Source organism: Chrysochloris asiatica, unplaced genomic scaffold (genome assembly GCF_000296735.1).
Source record: "Chrysochloris asiatica unplaced genomic scaffold, ChrAsi1.0 scaffold00064, whole genome shotgun sequence".
In the NCBI taxonomy this organism is placed as follows: Eukaryota; Metazoa; Chordata; class Mammalia; order Afrosoricida; family Chrysochloridae; genus Chrysochloris; species Chrysochloris asiatica.
The window spans coordinates 15,430,046-15,449,805 of NW_006408582.1; the positions used below are offsets into that span (position 1 = coordinate 15,430,046).

The 19,760-nt window shown below is 42.3% G+C and overlaps 1 protein-coding gene across 2 annotated transcripts; it reads right to left on the reverse strand.

Annotated features, from left to right (window-relative positions):
* Positions 1–3,158: 3,158 nt before the first annotated feature.
* SLC39A14 (solute carrier family 39 (zinc transporter), member 14) lies at positions 3,159–16,927 on the reverse strand. 2 transcript variants are annotated; one of them, XM_006864395.1, is made up of 8 exons: positions 16,664–16,927; positions 14,451–14,637; positions 11,425–11,594; positions 8,133–8,255; positions 6,801–6,986; positions 6,472–6,679; positions 5,411–5,595; positions 3,159–3,305 (listed from the first exon to the last, which is right to left on the reverse strand). In XM_006864395.1, the coding sequence occupies exons 1-8, from the start codon at positions 16,925–16,927 to the stop codon at positions 3,159–3,161; spliced, it is 1,470 nt and encodes a 489-aa protein (XP_006864457.1). The 2 variants fall into 2 exon arrangements, with proteins under 2 accessions (XP_006864457.1, XP_006864458.1); XM_006864396.1 differs by lacking the exon at positions 11,425–11,594 and adding an exon at positions 13,495–13,664.
* Positions 16,928–19,760: the final 2,833 nt, after the last annotated feature.

A 19,760-nucleotide genomic window follows, 5' to 3' on the forward strand; every position in this document is an offset into this window, starting at 1 on the left:
GAAGGCAGACTTAGAGAATGTGACCTTTGGTGATGTAAATTTATATATACCTGAGTGTTTTTTAAAAAGAGAGCTAAAGTGAATAGAAACACTGTTAACTGATGGTACATGGACGGTAATGTAATCATTGTGATCAAACAAGTTGTATGATTTGTTGAATGTAAAACTGATGATCTGCCCTGTATACTTTCACTTAATCCACATTAAAAACTTAAAACAAAATCACAATTAAAACTTAAAAAAAAATTCTCAACAATTACAGAATATAGCTTTATTTATAGAATCTTACAAATAAAACATTTACAGTCCACATAAGTTATTATCTTTTCTAATGTCATCTCATAACACCTGAGTTCTTTAAAAAATAAAAATAAAAATACTGTGATGGAATTGCAGAACTGTAAAGAGAAATATGAAATAAAGACATAACCTCTATCTTTTGCAAAAATCAAAGACAAAAATTTTTTGTTTTTAGACGATTTCCAGCATATTACTATCTCTATGAAAGAGAACTTATTTAAAAATAGACTTCAGGATACAAACCTTCTTTTTAACCCAGGGGGGAAGGGCCAACAAGGGTGAGGGTACACCCAAGTTGACACAGAATACCTTTGTGGGCAAACACAGAGGAAACTTGCCTCCTGGGATAAAACCTGTGCTCCTACACAGACTTTTCTTGCTAAAGGTAAGAGGAGCTGGTCCATACGGAGAAAAGAGTGGTTGACGATGTTATTGTAGGGGGTGGAAAACTCAATAATTTGCTACTCCTTAGACTTCTAATATGTACAAATGCTTAAAACAGCAAATTCAACACTTAAAAGTCAAAAAGACATTACCACATTTTCAACTTAGGAGGCAAATCTGTTGCCAAAGGTAACATAGAATCAGTTGAACTGAGTGTTTCCTACCCAACGAAGCCCCAACTATGGCTGCCCTCTGCACCAATTTCAGTTTAAACAATTCTATTTGAGGCAGCTGTCTATGAAGAGCTCTTATGATATAGCTATGTATGAAAAAGAAAAGCACCAAACTATTTCATATTGTGCATTTTAATCTGTTACTCCTAAACTAGAAATCCACTAACTCTAACTTACCTTAGTATTATACTTCAAGACAAATGTTCTTTCTAAGGAATGACAGGTTTGGTAGGGAATGCTAAAATCATTTTAAAACATCAGTGTGAGTTAAGTAAAGCAAAAATTTCCAAAGCTTTAGCTTTTAGTGTTATTTTCTGCTATCTCCAGAAAGCATTATGAGAAAAAGCAAACAGAAAAGACAAAGAATTGTTTTGAAACAGTAGCAATAATATAAAAAATTAGATTCTATCATTCAAGGAATTGGTTCTTTGGTAAAAATGGATCACAATCCTATCAGGAGTCAATCCTGACATTTAATCTAGAATCTTGAGAACTAAAGTTTTCCTCCATTTCAGCTCATTCACAAACCCATCAGTTCACAGCAAGGTAAGGGGCAAATTAACTTCTCAAGTATTGCCAGCTGTTTCCCTTCTCATAGTCAAGAACATTCCTGGCTTGAGGGAAAGTCCAAGAAAAAGAGAAACACAACAAAACAAAATAACTCTCGCCCCCCAAAACAGATGCTTTTAATTAACTGTATAATGAAAAGTTCTGCTGTGTGAGGACAGAAAAACTCGCAGGTGTTGGTAATGAACTCATCAGTGTCAGTCACGCACACAAAGTTTGTTAACACAGCCCCTGGGCTGCAGCTGCGGGCACCACTAAGAAAGGCTTCTGGAGAGACTGCTTCCCCAAAGTGGCTAAAGAATCTCACATTATCAATATGATAATAATAAATCAATTCACCTAGTGAACCTGGAGATTAGCTCCCCCTGAAGCCAGAGTTCTGAGGAGAAAGCTCCACAGTGCCTGAAGCTGGCCAACAGCTTCACAGACAAGCATCACCATCCATTTTCCGAAGCGAGTTAGAGCAATTAATGTTCAATTTAAGAGGACTGAATCGTTTTTTGGGTTGGAGGTAAGGACCTACAGAGTGTCATTGAAAATTCATTTGCTGTGCAATCAGTTAAAACTCTGCTCTGCAAACATCTGCTGGGCCAGCCCAAGTTTCTGACCTTAGATCTGAATTCCCTATTATTCACCCTTTACCTATGTCATTAGAAAAGTCTACATCTGCCTGCACTGATTCCATTTCTGACCACCCTTGTCTAAGTGGAGCAGAAACTGCACTCCAGTCCTCAAGGGGAAGTCGGGCTGTGCCATCTCTCCTCTAGTACAAACATCTTAAATGTGCTCAGAATGTGTTTCTAGGAAAGCAGCTGCTAAGCTTCTCAGAGAACAAGAGTGGAGAAGGAGAAGTGGAAATCAGAGGAAAATCAATGGATTGCTTTTGCAGCTCTCCCCAGTCCCCTCTCCCCGCCAATTCTGTCCAAGTTAATCTTAGAAAAGGTCCAGGCAACTGAACCAAGCTCCAATGGACCGTCACGAAACACTGAGGACACAAAATCAATCCAACATCCTTCCCAGAGGAGAGAAATGACCATCACTACAGGGCACACCCAGTCAGGTCTACTTCTCTCCTCATTCAGGATTAGAGTTGCCTCTCCACTTGCCCTACTCTTTTGTTTCTAGTTTTACTTTGTTTAGATAAGTAACAGGCAACTGAACAGACTTTGAAAAAAATGTGAGGGACCCTAGTCTCTTGTACCTTCTCTGTTAAAAACAGGTTCACCCATTTCAAAATGGGCCATCTTGAGGACCAGGATGGGATATTTAGATTCATGGCTGCAAACTACAGATTCTGCACCTGGTATTTCTAACCAAGTTATGAACACTGGCTATATTTTTGCATGTATGGTAAAGGGTTTAAAGGGAAAGAGGGCAGGGTAACCAGAGAAAAAAAAGTGAGGCTTGTCTTCTAAGCTGAATTCAAGTTCCAGAGTTGTTGTGGGAAAAGCAGGAAAAGATGAGGCACTACCTAGACACTGGGTACCCAGGGCAGCTTATTCCTACGACTGAGCAGTTAATAAATGGCGAACATCTGAATGCAGGGATACAGTCTGTGTCACAGTTTTTAATAAAACTGCCTCTTCTGTGGTGCTTCGTAGATGCTGAGTCATCAAGCCAGGGATCGGGCAGCCAAGGGTCCCACTTCTAAGCACACTGGCTCTTGGGAGGGCTCTACCCAATCTGGATCTGCCCTGAATACATGGTGAGGAGCAGCATGATCGTGAATCCAGTCAAGAGGCCCAGGTTCTGGATGGCAAAGGAGACCAAGACACTGCCCTTCCTCTCATCTTCTTGGCTGACCTCGTTCATCTCAGGGAACTGAGAAAGAATAATAACAAGAGCTATAAATCTTTTCTTCACCTTGTAAGTCCAGGACAAAGTCAGTGATACACACACACACACACACACACAAAACAACTTTTAAAGAAAAGAGCAACTACTCTTTTCCTCAAGGTGGGTACCACCATTTTATCTGGGTAATGCTACAGATCTGCGTGGCACTGGATGTGTTTGAGTCTAACAATGTTTGCTATTTAGCCCAAAGTATTTCGGGATGCTAACCTCAAGGTCAGCAGTTTGAAACTACCAGCTGTTCCGCGGGAGAAAGATGAGGCTTTCTGCTCCCTTAAAGATTTATAGCCTCGGAAACCCTGGGCAGGGTTACTATGAGTAGGAACCATCTCCACGGTACATCACAACAACGATTATTTTAACATGTTGTCTATTTTTAAACTTTTTATTGGAAACTAGGTGAGTGTTAGCAGAGCAGATCATGTTTGTATTTGGCACATTCACACACAGTTTGTTTCATCTCATTGACTGCAATCCTCTTAACATAACATCACTCATCCCACTTCTTCCCTGTGTTGCTCATTTCCAGTCCTCCCTCGTTCCCAACTCATCTGAACTTTGTTCTTGGGGAAATGCTGCCCTTTTGATCCCAAATGGTTGATTATTCTAAGGTGTGCATAATTCACTAGTTCTACTGTTCCCCTTATAGACCTATTTTTTGGCTGAAAATTGAGCCACAGAGTAAGGTTAGTTCCAGATCTGAAGGGAGACCAAGGGCCATAGTCTTGGGGTTCCAGTCTCTATTCTAACAGCAAAAGCCTAGTCTTTTTCATAGTTTTTAGTTTTGTTCCACATTTCTCTATCCAGGACCTTTGAATGTGATCCCTTTCAGAAGTTGGGAGTGTTAGCCAGGTACCACCTCGTTCTTCTGGTCTCAAGGTCATGGAGGTTGATGTTCATGTGGTCCACTAGCCCACTGGACTGTTTCCATGTGTCTTTAATTTTCATCACACTTCTTTCTCAACAGGAGAGACCAATACTTGTACCTTAGATGGCCACTCAGGAGCTTTTTTGACCCCAGCTGCTACTCACCAAAGCAGTATGTAGACTGTCGTCTACATTCTGGACTGATTTATGCCAATTGATCACGGTATCCCCTGACACTATGGCTGTGAGCCCCCAGGCTCCTAGCTGTGTTTAGTTGCTGGTCAAAATTAATATACTATGAGAAAAATAAATTTTTCATTGTGAAATTTAAAGCAACTCTGTAAGAGCAGAGAGAACATGGTTGCAAGTCAAGGTCTCCTGTTTCTGGAAACAGGGAACCAGGTCAGGCTGGTGACAACACTGAAATGTTCCAATTCAAGCAAAATATATCCTAACCATGAGGCAGGCTTGGCCAGGCAGGAGAAAATCTAAAATGCGTCCATGGGTTAAGGTTACATTGGTCAGTATTCGGATCCAAAACACTATTTTCAAAGGATATGAAAAAAAGCATTCATGTAAACATGCCACGGGAAGAAACAAGGAAAATAATCAACCTCATTATTTTTATTTAAAATAAAATGAATAGCCCAGGTATTACACTAGCAAATTCAAAGCTACTGCAAAGTTAGCAGTCACACTTTCAAATACTACTAATAATGTAAACAGCAGTACAGTCTTTGAAAAGGATAAAATGTAAAAGGTTAAGCTCTTTCAGAAAAGCAATTTGGCAGTCCATACTAGAACCCTAAAACCATGTATTCCTTTTGAGTCAGCAATTCTATTTCTGGGATTAAGATTTATCTTATCATCAAGTAAGATGGTCATTGAAAAGGATGTTTTCAAAGACTATGTGAGATGGAAAATGCTTATATTAGGTTAAAAAAAAAAGAAATCAGGACATAAAAACAAATATTTGGTGATCTATGCTAATATATCACTTGTAAAATGTAATGTTCTCACCTGCCAAAAACTCATGTCCCTCCCAAAACCACTGAATTGTATACTTTAAATAGTATATGAATGACATTTCAATAAAACTATTATCAAAAGCAAACAAAAAAATCTAATGTTCTGTAAGCAATTTCCCACCCAACAAATTATCTGGTCCAGTTTTGCCTACATGGCATGAACTATGAAACACTTACCATATCAGCCAGGGCAATATATAAGAACATTCCTCCAGCCAGTGCAAAGATCCAATTGGCAGAGAAGTGACTACCAGCCAGGATCCCAAATGCCAGGCCCAAGTAACAACAGCAGGCAGAAAGGAAGTTGAAAAAGAGAGCTTGCTGGATACTCATCCCAGCATTGAGCAGGATTACAAAGTCTCCTATAGTGAGAAAACAAGACGGGAAGGGATGTTGGAAGAAGACTCATACAAGTACATAGGAGACAGAGGATGCTGATTAGGACTGACTACACACACTACGGATAAAGTCTTGGTTAGAAAAAATCAAGACAGCCACAGATTTGAGATTGTGACAAGACTAAGTCCCCTTCATTTTAAATTCAGGAGTTGTCTCCATAGGGAAATGTGGCCATGGACTTCTAGACTGTTGTTGTGGTTGAATACAACTGAGTTGTATAGGGTTTCCAAGGAGCGTTTGAACTACCAACCATGTGGTTAGCAGTCCAGTGCAGTGCCACACCAGGACTCCAGAATTCCAGACTAGCAGGTAACAATAATTCAGAGGATTTTTTAAACAGATAACCAATTAACAATGGCCTAATTTCTCTTTTGATGGATGGCAAACTAGAAGGTGCTCTTTTTGTCAGAACTACATTGAATAGTAACTTTTAGTGATGAAACTAAGACTGAGAAAAGTTAAGTAATTTGTACCAAGTCACAAGCCAAAAAATAGCAAAACCAGGATTGAACCTTAAGTCCAAAGTCCCAGGGGCGACTGTGTTCATTAATTTTAACAGGCATTTGGAAACAGATTATTGTTGTTGTTATGTGCTGTGGAGTCGGTTCCGACTCATAGCGACCCTACACAGGGTTTCCGAGGCTGTAAATCTTTATGGGAGCAGACTGCCTCATCTTTCTCCAGCGGAACCGCTGGTAGTTTCGAACTGCTGACCTTGTGGCTGGCAGCCCGATTCGTAACCACTACGCTACCAGAGCAGATTAGCAAGAAATAATCTGTATGAAGGATGTACACCAAAACTGACGTAACCAAAGTGGAACAGGGGGATACACACTTACCCAGCTCATGTGGAAATTCCTCACAGAGGATTGCCACTGAGGTGCTGATGCCTTGGAAAACAGACACGGTGAAGGAGGCACCAATGGCCAGGCCATCAATGAAATTGTGGAGGCCATCGCTCAGGGTGATCATCCATGCCAAAGTGCCAATATCAGAGTAGCGGACACCTTTTAGCCAGTAACATGCGCTCTGGGAAGCCTGCAGGTCCTACAGGAAAACGTACCCCATGTCAAAAGGAGAACCACAAACCTTCAAGGTAGGCCCAGGTCATCAAGTCACCTATTACTGCCCTCAAGGGCTCCCAGCAAGCAGCTGATAGACTACTGACCTGGACAGAGAGTGAGCCCACAATGACTTTCTCATCCATCACGGGGGTCTTGCCATCCAACTCGCTGTCCCGGTGTTGAGGAATCATGTGGTCCAGATCCCCATTCTGCAACTTCTCTGTCACACCCTCTTCCTGGTCCTTCTTAGAAGGAAGAGTCTCAGAGGCATAATGGCTATGTCCATGATGCTGGAGGGATGACAGGGTGGGGATGGGGGGGTTGTCAGCATGCACTCAAAAAACCATTAACCTTACAGAGTTCCTACTCTTATTCATTCCTGCCATTAAAGAAAATAAGACCAGTATCACATGGAACCACAGTTGTCTTACAGAGCTGTGCCAAGTGTGAATGTAGGATTTGGGGTTAAATGTATCTCACAGTAGTTGTCTTAACAGGGTAAACCCTAATTCCGGTGACACTGCTACTATACAAGAGCTCCTCCTATGTAGTGGTTAATTTAATTCAGTTTAGCACATAACTACACACCAAGTACTAAAGATATATTTTGGGGACTGCACTATAATAATTGGGAAGTGTGGTGGTTCTGTAGGATAAACACTGGACTATGAACACAACGGTGGCGGTTGGAACCCACCAGCTGCTCTGAAGGACATAAGTGTGGTTTTTTGCACCCGCAAAGATAAAATGATTGGGGAGTAGTGATAGAATCTTCACTTCTATCTGTGAGACCTGGGTTCAAACCCCAGCCAATGTATCTTTTACACAGCCACCCCCTGTCTTATTAGTGGGGGTTTGTGTGTTGTTATGATGCAAATCAGGTTTCTGTGGTGCTTATGGACTGACTAGGAAGAAAGGCCTGGTGATCTATTTCCAAAAACCAGCCACCAATGAAAATCCTAAGGGTCCCAACAGTCCAATCTACAACTGATCACAGGGATGATGGTGCAGGACCAGGTAGACGCTCTTCATCCAGTTGTACATGGGGTTGTTATGAGTCTGGACCTGACTGGATGGCAGTTAACAACAACTACTACAACAATCAATCTCATTTTTGTTTTTTGCTGTCAAGACTTCATCACATATATGATAAATGCCCTAATTAAGCCCTGCCCTCTTCTTCTAAAGCTAGAAATAGATCAAGGAAATAATTTACAATAAGGCAATGAGGATAACCTGTTATTTAGTAAAAAGTGAACTGGCTCTTATCTTGTGAAGTGAAATGAGACTTTTGTGGTTTTCAATCCATGATGGCAGGATGGCATATTTACTCACTGTTTAACAGTGTTGAGGTAATGCTACTATCAAACATAAAACAATTTTGGAGACGAGTATTTTCCCTAGAAGAGTTTCCTTGACCAATAATGAAGTCTCACCTCATTTTTCTGTTTAAGAAGCATCTTCAAGATCTTCTCTGTGAAAAAGAAGAGATAAAAGCCCCCAAACACCACTGCAGACTTCGAGACATAATAATTTTCTATAGGGTTGAAACCAAAAGCCTGTGGACCCAGGAGAACAGAATGAGTTTAAGACAACAAAAATCTTCGCTACTTCCCTCTTAACCACTTCCTTGAGTTGAGGGGAGACCATGCTGCACAAACTCTTCCATCTAATTCTCTTTCCAGAAAAATCTTATCTTTGTCTCTCTAATGTGTCATCATCAGACTGGTAAGATTCTCTCTAGCTAACTTTCTGATATAAAATTCCATGTTTAAGGAGAAGGTAAGTTTGTTTTCATCTCTCTAGTGTCCCAGGCTGATCTGCCTGTAAACATAACGGAAGATGGTATAATTATATTTTCTAAAATGGGAAATGCATCCTTCAATTAAACAGTAAGAATTTCGGTATCTTCCTGACCACAGAACATCCAGTGATCATAAAGTCAAGAAAGCAGACTATATTATTGCATATGTCTTAGCTGTGTGTGTGGTTTTTTTTTTTTTTTTTTTTTTTGTGTGTGTGTGTGTATGAAAACTTATTCAGAGGGTTGGGTGGGAGGAGAATCATTGAAACACAACAAAAGTAGAAATCCTGAGTTGTGGTAGCTCAGGAATCTGTCAAATGACCTGCACTCAGTTTTCCGACAGGCAAAGTAACTTGAAAAAAAACTACAGTCTTCTCATGAAGAGATCAAGATAATAGTAATTGAAGTACTAGACTGCTTAAAAATTGTTTTCCTTTTTGGTTCCAGTAGACAAAATACAATTACTACCCCTTACTGTAGTAAAGGAGTCCTGGTGTGGCGCTGTGGGTTAATGTGCCAGACTGCAAAGTTGTTTGAACTGCAAGATCGGTGGTTCAAGCTCACCAGCTGCTCCTTGGAAACCCTATACAGGGTTGCTATGGGTTGATAGTTTTCTAGAAATTACTACCCGTACTATAGTTTTTAAGTTCCTAGTATGGCACTGTTGGATAAGCACTAGATTGTGAACCAAAAGGTTGACAGTTCAAACCTACCAGCTGTTTCTTGGAAACCCTACACAGGGTCGCTATGAGTCAGAACTGATTCAATAGCACTTAATAACACTAGTTTTGGAGTCCTGGTGTGGTACTGTAGGATAAGCACTGGACTGCTAACCAAAAGGTTGCCAGTTCACACTTACCAGTCACTATGGGTCCATATGGGTCAGAACTGCCTCAACAGCACTTAGCAAAAACAATGACTATCATTTTACTGTAGGATAAGCACTGCATTGCTAACTACAAGATTAGTGGTTCAAAATTATACCCCATTCCTTGGAAACCCTATATAGAGTCACTATGAATCAGAATTAACTCTATGGCACTTAACAACAACAGCAATGCCATAGTTTTCTGGAATCCCTAGGTGGTATAAATGGTTAATGAACTCAGCTGCTAGCTGACAGGTTGGAAGTTTGAGTCCATCTAGATGTGCCTTGGAAGAAAGGCCTGGTGATCTACTTTACAAAAAAAAAAAAAAAGCTATTGAAAACTCTATGGAACACAGTTCTACTCTAACATACATGAAAACAGGCAACTAAGAGCTCTCTACAAAAAGCCACGAAGGATGGCAATGTGTAAAATTACAGCTTTAGGGGTTATAAAACTAGATTCTTGTGCAGGTCTCGACTCATCTTATCTGTTAAATGAGTAAAATATTATTTGTTCTACTGATGTCAGAATTGATCACAATAGCATTTCAGGAAATACAAAGTATTCTATAAGAAGCATGTGATGTCATCTTTTGGCTTCAATTACAGCTATGTTCAGGCCTGTCAGACCACCTACAATGAAATATCATCTCATGCTTACTATAACTTCAAAAGCCTAAAGCTGTGGTTATTCAGCTGATTCCAACTCAAAGCAACACAAGAGGACAGTGTACAACTGCCCCATAGTGTCTCCAAGGCTGTTATCTTTAAAGGAGCGGATCGCCAAATCTTTTCATAGCGCTGCTAGAGGGTTCCAACCACCAACTTTTCAGTTAGCATTTGAGTGCTTAATCACAGTGCCATCAGGGTTCCTATTTTTGTAATGAGCAAGTTTAGAGATATTGCATTAAACCAGAGGAAACAATTCAAAGGCAGATGACCAACTTGATAAATACTAAGTTCCTTCTGTTTTGTGGAGAATTCTCTCACTGACTTTTGCAGTGGGGCAAAGGGTCAACATATGTGGACTCAGACCATTTTATTTGGATTACCTTTGCCCCAAACTCCTGAGGAAAACTGTCTGATTGACACCTACAGATTTTGTTGATGTGTTTTATACTTTTCTGTGTCCGAAGCTCCAAATAGGAGCCAAAGAGTAATCAAGTATACTATGTTTCTTCACTCAACTGTCATAGTACTTAGTAGGCCTCAAGGAGTCTTACTGTGTAGCTGTAGGATCAGCACTGGGTTGCTAATTGCAAGGTTAGTGGTTGAAACCCAGTAGTCATTCCAAGGGTGTTTTCTCAGAAACCCTATACAGTTGTTAAGTGCAGTTACAGGCATCAAAGGTGCTAAGTGTTTTGTAAAATTTCACTTATTTAATCCTCACAAGGAGTCCTGATATGGCACTAAAGGAGAATGCACTGGGGACCACAAGGTCGGTTTGAACAGCAAGGCTGGCAGCCACTCCTAGGAAACCCTATACAGGGTTGCTATGAGTCGGAATCGACTCGACAGCACTTAACAAAAACAACAATCCTCACAAGGAGCTCAGTGGCTCTGTAGATGAGTACTGGATAATGAACCACAAGGTTGGCGGTTCAAACTCACTACCAGCTCCACAGAAAAAAGATGAGGTTTTCTGTTCCCGCAAAGATTCACAGTCTCAGAAACCCTATACTGGGTTGCTATGAGTCAGAACCGACTGACGGCACTTAACAACAACAATCCTCACAATAAGGTCGGTCCTCTTATTTCTTCCATTTTACATATGAGGAAACAGAAGTGCAGAGAGGTTAAGTGACTTGCCCAAGGGCATAGAATGTGTACACGGGGAAGTTGGGATTTGAACTCAGGCTGCCTGGTGTGTAGTCTATACTCTCCAGCCTACACTATGCTGCCTCTTCTAGCTTGTGCCTAGGCCTACCGTCACTTTTCAAAACGGAAGGACCCCCAGGTCTCCTCTCTATGCCTTCCATTTAAATGGAGGGTCCTCCCACTGTCCCCCCAGGAGACAGGCCATGCTCCTGTGTGACAAAGCCCTGGCTTGTCATACCTCGGGGATGAGCTGGAAGAGGGCATTGGAGTAGAGGGTTCCAATCGCCAGAGCTATGAAGTAGAGCAGCAGCCTCTTGTAAAAAGTCTTCTTCATGAAGGGTACCACGCTGGCCCCCATGAGGGAGCAGAGGGAGATGACGGTCACACAGAGAAGACCGTATCCCCACACTGCCATGGTGAGGGAGGGCCAGCCCCACCCAGGACAGGGAGAAGGGCAGATGCCCCATTGTGGAAGGGGCGGGGAGGCAATAAGGAAAATTATGGGTGGATATTAACAAAGTAAACAAAACAGGAAAGTCAGAAAGAGACAAGTAGGGAGGGAGAGAGAAACAGAAAATTTGTTAGTGATTCAAGTCTGATGAAATTTTCTTCAATCAGTTCAGAAGAAATGAAGAGGAACTCAAGGTAGCCTTGGATCTCTGTGGCTCCTGTCCCTGTGGTGGCCCAAGTCACACTTGCCCGCTGGGCGGTGAGCGGCACACACCTGAGATGTACTCAGGGCCATTACTAGGTTGTCCATGACAGACTGGACTTGAGTGCTTGCTTCAGTAGGAAGCAAGAGCCATAGAAAGCGACTGATCACGATGCTGTGTTTGTTTTGTACATCCAGTCTGGATCACCTGTGCACATGTGACAGGACCTGGCATTGGTTTGGTTTGTGCAAAAATACAACAGGGTCAAATGTGCAGGGCAGATGTGTAGGAAATGAGTTAAGAATCAACTCCCACAAAATTCAGTTTATTAATTTCTCAAGTGTGTTTGGTTTCAATTTGCTTTGAGAAGGACCCTAAAGCATAGAGAACCACAGAGTTCCAGGATCACCAAGTCACAAAAGCATTTCCTCTTGCGATTTCCAGTGCCGCACACTCTGGGCTTCAAGTACAGGCCCAGCCAAGGCAGGACAGAGCTGGGCGGAGGAGATGAGACATTCCTACAGAGGTGGAGTAGGAACAATGATTTAACGTCCATTCAAATAGGCAACCAGGTGTTTCAATTCAAGTCTTTAAAAAATTAATCAATGATATCTTTATTTCTGGAGCTGAAAAAATAGCCCAAGATGAGGCCTCCCTTGAGAAGTGTTTAGTTGATTTCTGGGAATTTTAAGAGAGCATCGAGGTGACAAATATTAAATCCAATTTTTTCTTCTATTATGGTGGAGGATGAGGGAAGGCACGGGAATCCTCCCACTACTATTTCTGGATTTGAGTTTTATGACTGGGACAGGCTGGGAAGGAATCTTTATAAAATGACCCCAGCTGAAATTGTATGTGCATCCCTACCTGATCAGAGACGGTAGGCTATCAGCTTGGGTCTTATTTTTATAGCTCCTCGGTGACAATTCCAAACAAAAATGATAAATATATCCAAACAGTCAAGTAAGGGTACCAGGAAGTCAGACCTATCAGAATGAGGTCAAGATGCAAGGTATGAAGGATTGAGCACCCTTTTCTTTCATTTTGCATTTTAAAATTTATTTGGTTAAATTTTTACATAGTCTTTATTCTGTGTGTGACTTTTATATCACAAATTAATGGCTAGTTAAAAAAAAAAAAAAAAAAAAGGAATCGCTTAAGTTAAGGACACTTAATCTCCTCCCATCAATTTTGGTAACCTGATCCCAGATGAACAATCTGTTAGTGGCCGCACCTGACCACTGCTGGGGTTTCTAGTTACAACAGGGAGGCTGGTATAGTACACCAAGGACATGGAGAACATCTATGAGGTACAGCTTTCCTCCCAACCCTTAAAACAAGGCTTAAGGCAAGGGGGCAGGAAGGCTGGAGGTTCCCAACAGGGAGGGCAAATGCTAAGAGCCTTGCATCTGACACCACCTGAAGAGGCCAGAGGCAAACCTGAGTACCTCAAGCAAGGAGTGAGAGAAGGCCCTTGAGATCCAAAAGTAGAAGTCAGTTGTGTCTCATGATGTGAGGGATAAATTAATTTCTCAAGTGGAAGTCGGTGCCTTAGAATACAGGGAAACATCAGCCAGAGGAAGGCTCGGCTGCGACGCTCAAGGGAAAGAGGGCACGCAAAAGAGGAGGATTTGCGTGTTTCTGTTCTACTGCACCTCAGGGATCAGCTGGAAGAGCGCGTTAGAGAACAGCGTTCCAATGGACAGGGCGATGAAGTAAGTGAGCACGCGGCTGAAAAACGCTTTCTCAGTGCAGGGCAGGACGAGAACTCCCAGGAGAGAGGCCAGGTTAATCAGGGACACACTGAGGAAACCAAAGCCCCACACTGTGGAGGAACAAGAACAGACGAGGGCCTCCATTACTGAGGGTAGGAGCACCCCTGGTGCTGGGGCGTGCTCAATCCAGATCAGGTATGGTGGAGGGCATGCAGAGATCAACCAGCCCTCCAGCAAATACTTATTGGGTCCATCTTCTACTAGGTGCTGTGGACAAGTCTGAGAAAAAGATATCAAAGCTGCTACCAAAAAGCAGCTTACTTTTTAGATTGAGAGACGGATGACAACGTGGACTATTAAATACCATATGCTTTAAATAACCAGAGCAGAGAGCACACAGCAGTCCCACAGGATTTTAGAAGGATAACAGGGGACCTTAAAAATCTCCCATACTCACAAACCTGGGTTAACCCAGTGTGGCTGGGGCAGAGCTAGAAGAGTGGGCAGTGGAGGAAGAAGTGGACCAAGGGCTGACTCTGCAGGAACTTACATGTTACACTAAAAAATGAAAACAAAACAAAGAATTAAAAGTACAACACAAAAAAACCAGGACTTGTCACTCTGCCACCCACAGCATGCGTTAATGAAAACCAAAAAAGAAAAACGGACTTTAAAAAGCACTCACATGCCTGGTCCAAAAGTCCCACACTCTGAACAGTTACTAGTCACTCCACCCAAGAGTCTGGCTATGTGCTAGACCAGTTTTGTGAGTGAAAAAAATGTTTTTAGGTACAGTCGTTACTTTCATTCTTCCCTTCTGACGTGGATAACCTGATTCTGGGTTAAGTTTTCAAGGGAGGCAAATGATCTGGCCCTTCCCTCTGCTCCCAGTTTACCTTCCAGGGAGCTTGGCTTCCCCTCTTCCGTCTGCTCATTCTCCTCATTTTCCTGGTTCTCAGAGGTGCAGGCTTTGGAATCCAGCTGCTGGAGAATGGTGGGGCAGAACTCCTGGAACTCACTCCTCCCAATCCGTGACTGGTTGGTAAGGTTGTGGGCAGCAAAGAGGCCTCCAGAACTGAAGCACTGAAACCAAGTGGGGAAGGGATGGGAGAAGGTACAAAGCCTCTTAGAATCCAAAAGTTACACCCTGCCCCTCAGCAGAAACTGACTCAGTTTTCCAAGAGGAAAAGGAGAAAACACACATTTGTGAATTTTAGGGAACTGGGAAGCTAACCTCTAGATATGACAGCAAAGTAGTCCCTAACCTTTGATAAACTGGTAAGAAATGTTAGATAAAGATCAGCGCACCCACCTGTAAATGGTGGCCTGGGAAGTTTGGGGAACAACTAAATTCCAATTGTTGTGACCATGGTATGGTTTCTACAAAGCTTCATTCAGATATCAAATCTGGCTACATATCACCATAGCCCAGGGAGCCATTATATTAAAATGCAGATTCTAGATACTTCTCTAGAGTTATTCAATACTGGTATCCATAGGGGTGGGGTACCTTGCAAACTGTTGTAGCACCCCATCAAACCAGTATGTGGAGATCATATGCTGACAGATGTTAACTAGGTACACTGATTTCGACACATGGCAAACCCATGTGTTAAGAGTGTTAGATCTGTGCTCCACAAGGTTTTCTTGCTTGTAAACTTTGTAGACTTAGATTGCCCAAGCCTTTTTTCCATGGTGCTCTTGGGTGGGTTCAAACCACCAACCTTTAGGCTAGTGGTAAAGCACAAACTATTTGAGCTACCCAGGGACCCTGACAGAGGACAGAGAAAGAAAGTCTAAAGATTCAAACTCTGCCAAGGGGCAAGCAGAGGTAGGTCAACGCACATGAGCACTCCAGTACCCTAGGGAGGCAACAGGTAAGTGGTTTTCATTCCTATGAAACATTGTAGTGCTACCATCTTTCAAAGTCACTCTTCCGGTGTGCTGAGACAAAGTGTTTCTAGGCCTATAAAGCTGAGGGTTCAGCTCTGAGTATCACCTTGGAAGCAACTGGAGCCTGGATGCAGCACCCTCTAGTGGCACAGTTAGGTACTGTTCCAGCTCACACTCCCTCTTCTGCATCTTACAGTTACTGTACAGTCCACAAAATTTACCACTTCATTTCCCTACTAGCTATCTACCGACTCCATGGTACTTAACAACAACAACAACATCTTTGTTCTGTGTTGGTAAAAAGTAAACTCAGGTATTACTCATTTTGCTCTATTTCTTATAATACTCAGCACAGAGAACATAGGTAATGTAAAGACTACTTGTTGTTGTTAAGTGCCTTCGAGTCGGAGCCGACCCATAGCGACCCTGTACAGGGTTTCCGAGGGTGTAAATCTTTACGGGAGTAGAAAGCCTCATCTTTCTCCCGCGGAGCGGCTGCTAGTTGATTTATATTTGGCTGCCACAGAAACCTCACATTCTGAACAGCTAAAATGATATGGAAGAACAAACACAGAATCAGGAGCCAAAAGACCTGAGTTCTAGACTTGGTCCTACTAGTAATTCACTGTGTCCAGGACTCTCTATAAAATAAAGATCATCCCACCTGCATCTGGAAGTACTAAGAGGTACACAGAGGATATTGTTCAATGTGCTTTGTAAACGGTAAACTCTGTATTAGAAATGCTAACTATTCTGAAAGCTGCAGCTTCTGAGAGGTTCCAGGTGATCCAGGTGCAGTTCTGAGGAAGAGTCTGGAGGGCTGAGCACCCCCACTTCATTACCGTCCTTTGCTAAGATGTTCAAAACACCATGCAAGTGGTCTAGAGGAGACTTTGTTGATTCAGACAGGGGATGGAAAAAAGTAGGCCTACCTGCTGTCTTAACAAGATTTGCCCAAAGAAATCTTGGTAGTGCAACAACCAACTGTGCTACTGTTAATTGAAAGGGTGGTAGTTCATACCCACTCAGCAGCTCCATGGCAGAAAGACTTGCTCCGGGAAAGAGTACAGCCAAGAAAACCACACTGGGCAGTTCTACTCTGTCACATGGGGTTGCCATGAGTTGAAAACCAACAAAAAGCTTCTACCAAGTTGCTCAGCTACCCTGTGAGCTCCAAGAAAGCTGGGGCAGTGCCATGCAGAGATGGGGCCCTTACCCTTGAAAGGTTCCTCTGCTCCTGTTCAGGCTGAGTGATGTTCTCCCGGCCCACTCCCACATCTAGGTGGTTGAGTAGGGCTTTCAGCTGCTGTAGAGTGAGGCTGTCCCCCTCACCATAACGATGCATGAGGTCCTGCAGGAAAGAGGCAGCACTGATGGCTGGCGTCTCCTCGGATGAAGCGTGAGCCTCAGGGTTTGTTCTCCATAAGCCGAGCAGAGTCAGCAGGAAGCAGCCATGGAAGTGTAGGCACAGCAGCTTCATGGTGACCAAATAAGCCTGCAAGAAAACAAGCCGGGTGGAGGTGAGGCTTTAAGGAAACCTCTCTCTTCTCCCACTTTTCCTGTCAGCCAACCACAGATTAGACCTTTGGGCTACAGCCCACTGATTCATTCCTCTTCCTCAGATTCTGAATCCAGTAAGTAGCAAAGTCTCCCTTGAAACAAATCTAGTATTTACTCTTGTAATTCCAATTCCTTCTGCCTAGCTTTTGAGCAGAATAAAAATAGTAAAATAACAAACTTAACAGGTCTGACTAGATGAAATTTAAAAATTAAAAACAAAAACAAAAAAACAACAGAGACTTCCAGCAAGATGGTAGATGAGGCAGACATACTACACGGACCCTGTACAACAAAGATATGAAAGACCAAACGAACAGACACAGATGAAAATACTGGAACCCTGAACTTGGGTGGAAAGATTAGAAAAGTGGATTGAATGCTTGCTGGGAGGAGAAGCTAAACAGGGATGGTGAGAAATGGATACTGATTGGTGAATGGTTGGTTTTGCAGCAAGACCATCTTGAACTTTCCTGAGCAGCTCTGGTGAAAGAAGGTGGCCTGGCAGAGCAGATTCATACAGGTGCCGGGAAAGGTGAGATTCCTTCATTTCCTCCACCCTCCTCTGGTGATCAGAGGTGCAGCTACCCTCTTTGCAAACCCTGCTCTCTGGAAATTTAGATCTGTGAGGTATAATGAACCATGCCAATGTGAGACACGGGGGCCAAGTGTGCCACTTTGGTGCCTGGATTCAGGTGGACTCAGCCCCAGACCTAAGAACCTGCTGACCACAAGACCAGCAGCAGTCAAGCAGAAACTCTCATAACCAGCTTCCCTGCCCTCAACTCCATCAAGGGCCTCCAGGAACTATTTTCGGATTGAAGGCCATGAACATAGATAACACCTATAATTGTAAGAACTCCACCAAGGTTCAGGAACACCATTGACAGAGCCCTCCCACACATATCTTATAAGCTCATTGGCTGGCCTGAGCCTCCCAACTGCACTCATATTGTTTCTAATCTTGCTTCCTCGTTTTTTGTTTTGTTTGTTTGTTAATGCTTTCTTCTCCTTCTCTTTTCAGTCTCTTGAATTTTATCCTTTCCATCTCCGCTTTTCCTTTCTTCTTTTCTTCAGTTTCTCATTTCCCCTCTTCTCTTTTTTTTTTTCTTAAATGTTTGATTGTGAATTATGTGATAGTTTACATGGGAGAACATTAGTTTTACATTCATTCTATCGTGTATCATCTCATTGCCATGGTTACAATCCCCTCCATGCAATCCTTCCCCCTTACCCCCCAGATCTTCAGCACACAGTCACTCTCCCTCTCTGGATCTAAAGTTTCTAGCTGCTCCATTGCTCCATGTCATCATCTCTGGCTCCATTTCAGGCATCACTGCTTCTCTGGGTAGGATCCCGATCTCTGCTCTTCTCCATTGATGGTCCTAGGGACCTCCGCTCCTAGACTGAAAAGTTAATCACTCCCCTCCTTGCTATAAAACGTCTACCTTCACATTTGTCATTTCCCCTCTTCTCTTGATTCCTTTTGATCTTTCTTTACTACTCTTTACTCTCTTTTTTCATCTACTCTCCTCTCCATAGTCTTTAAGCGACTGATAAAAAATTTCTTCCTTTTATTTTCTCTTCTATAGCTCCGGTTTTCCTGTCTTTTTTCTCTTTTTAGTTGTTACATTCTCTTTTTCGGTTGCTCCCTGTTTTTATTTATTTTTTCTCCTTTATTATTATCACTTTTCATTGTTGGCTGCTTGTTTGTTTACTCTGTTTTGTTTTCGTGTGTGTGTGGGGGGGGGAGGGGGGTGCTTCTCCTCTTTCTCACCAGACAGAGTCAACAACCATGCTAGTACAGCCCAGCTACAACCATACCTTAGATACAGCTCCACCCACCGGACAAGAGCCAATACCAGCTCCTATACCACCTGATGAATGATAGACAGTAAACTTACCGTAAACAGTGAACAGAGTATAGCACACATGCTTCCATTATCTAACGACACTCACAGGAGACAGCTGGTGAGAGCATAAGGTTGCTAACAACAACAACAATGGATGGGAAGACTTAAAAATGTGAAAATGTCAACACCCCCCAAAACAATCTACAGATAAAATGCTATCCCAGCATCATTCTTTAAAAAAATAGAAAAACTAATCACTAAGTTTATATGGAAAGGAAAGAGAACCTAGATAAGCAAAGCATTATAAAAAAGAACAAAGTAGGAGGCCTCTTACTTTCCAATCACAAAACCTACTACACAGCCTCAGTATCTAAAACAACTGGGTAACTGATCAATGGAACAGAATTGAGAATCCAGAAGTAAATGCATCCATCTACAGTCAGTTGATCTTCCACAAGGAGCCAAAATGCATTAAATGGGGAAGAGAGTTTCTTCCACAAATGGTACTGTCAAAATTGGAAATCCATTTGCAGAAAAACAAGACCCATATCTTACACCAAATACAAAAACGAACTCAATGTGGATTAAACACCTAAATGTAAACCGTAGAAGTATAAAAATCATCAATGAAAAACTAGGGACAAATTAAGGGCACTGATACAGGGCAAAAATACACTATTAAACATAACTGAAAATACACAAACAGAAGAAAACAAAATAGAAGCCTGAGACCTCCCATAAATTAGACACTGAAGTACATCAAAAAATTTCATCAAAAGAGTAAAAAAGAGAACCCACAGACTGGGCAAAAATATTAGGCAACAACATATCAAACTACTCTCCAAAATTTACAGAGCATTTCAACGCCTCAACAAGAAGACAAATAATCCAATTACAAAATGG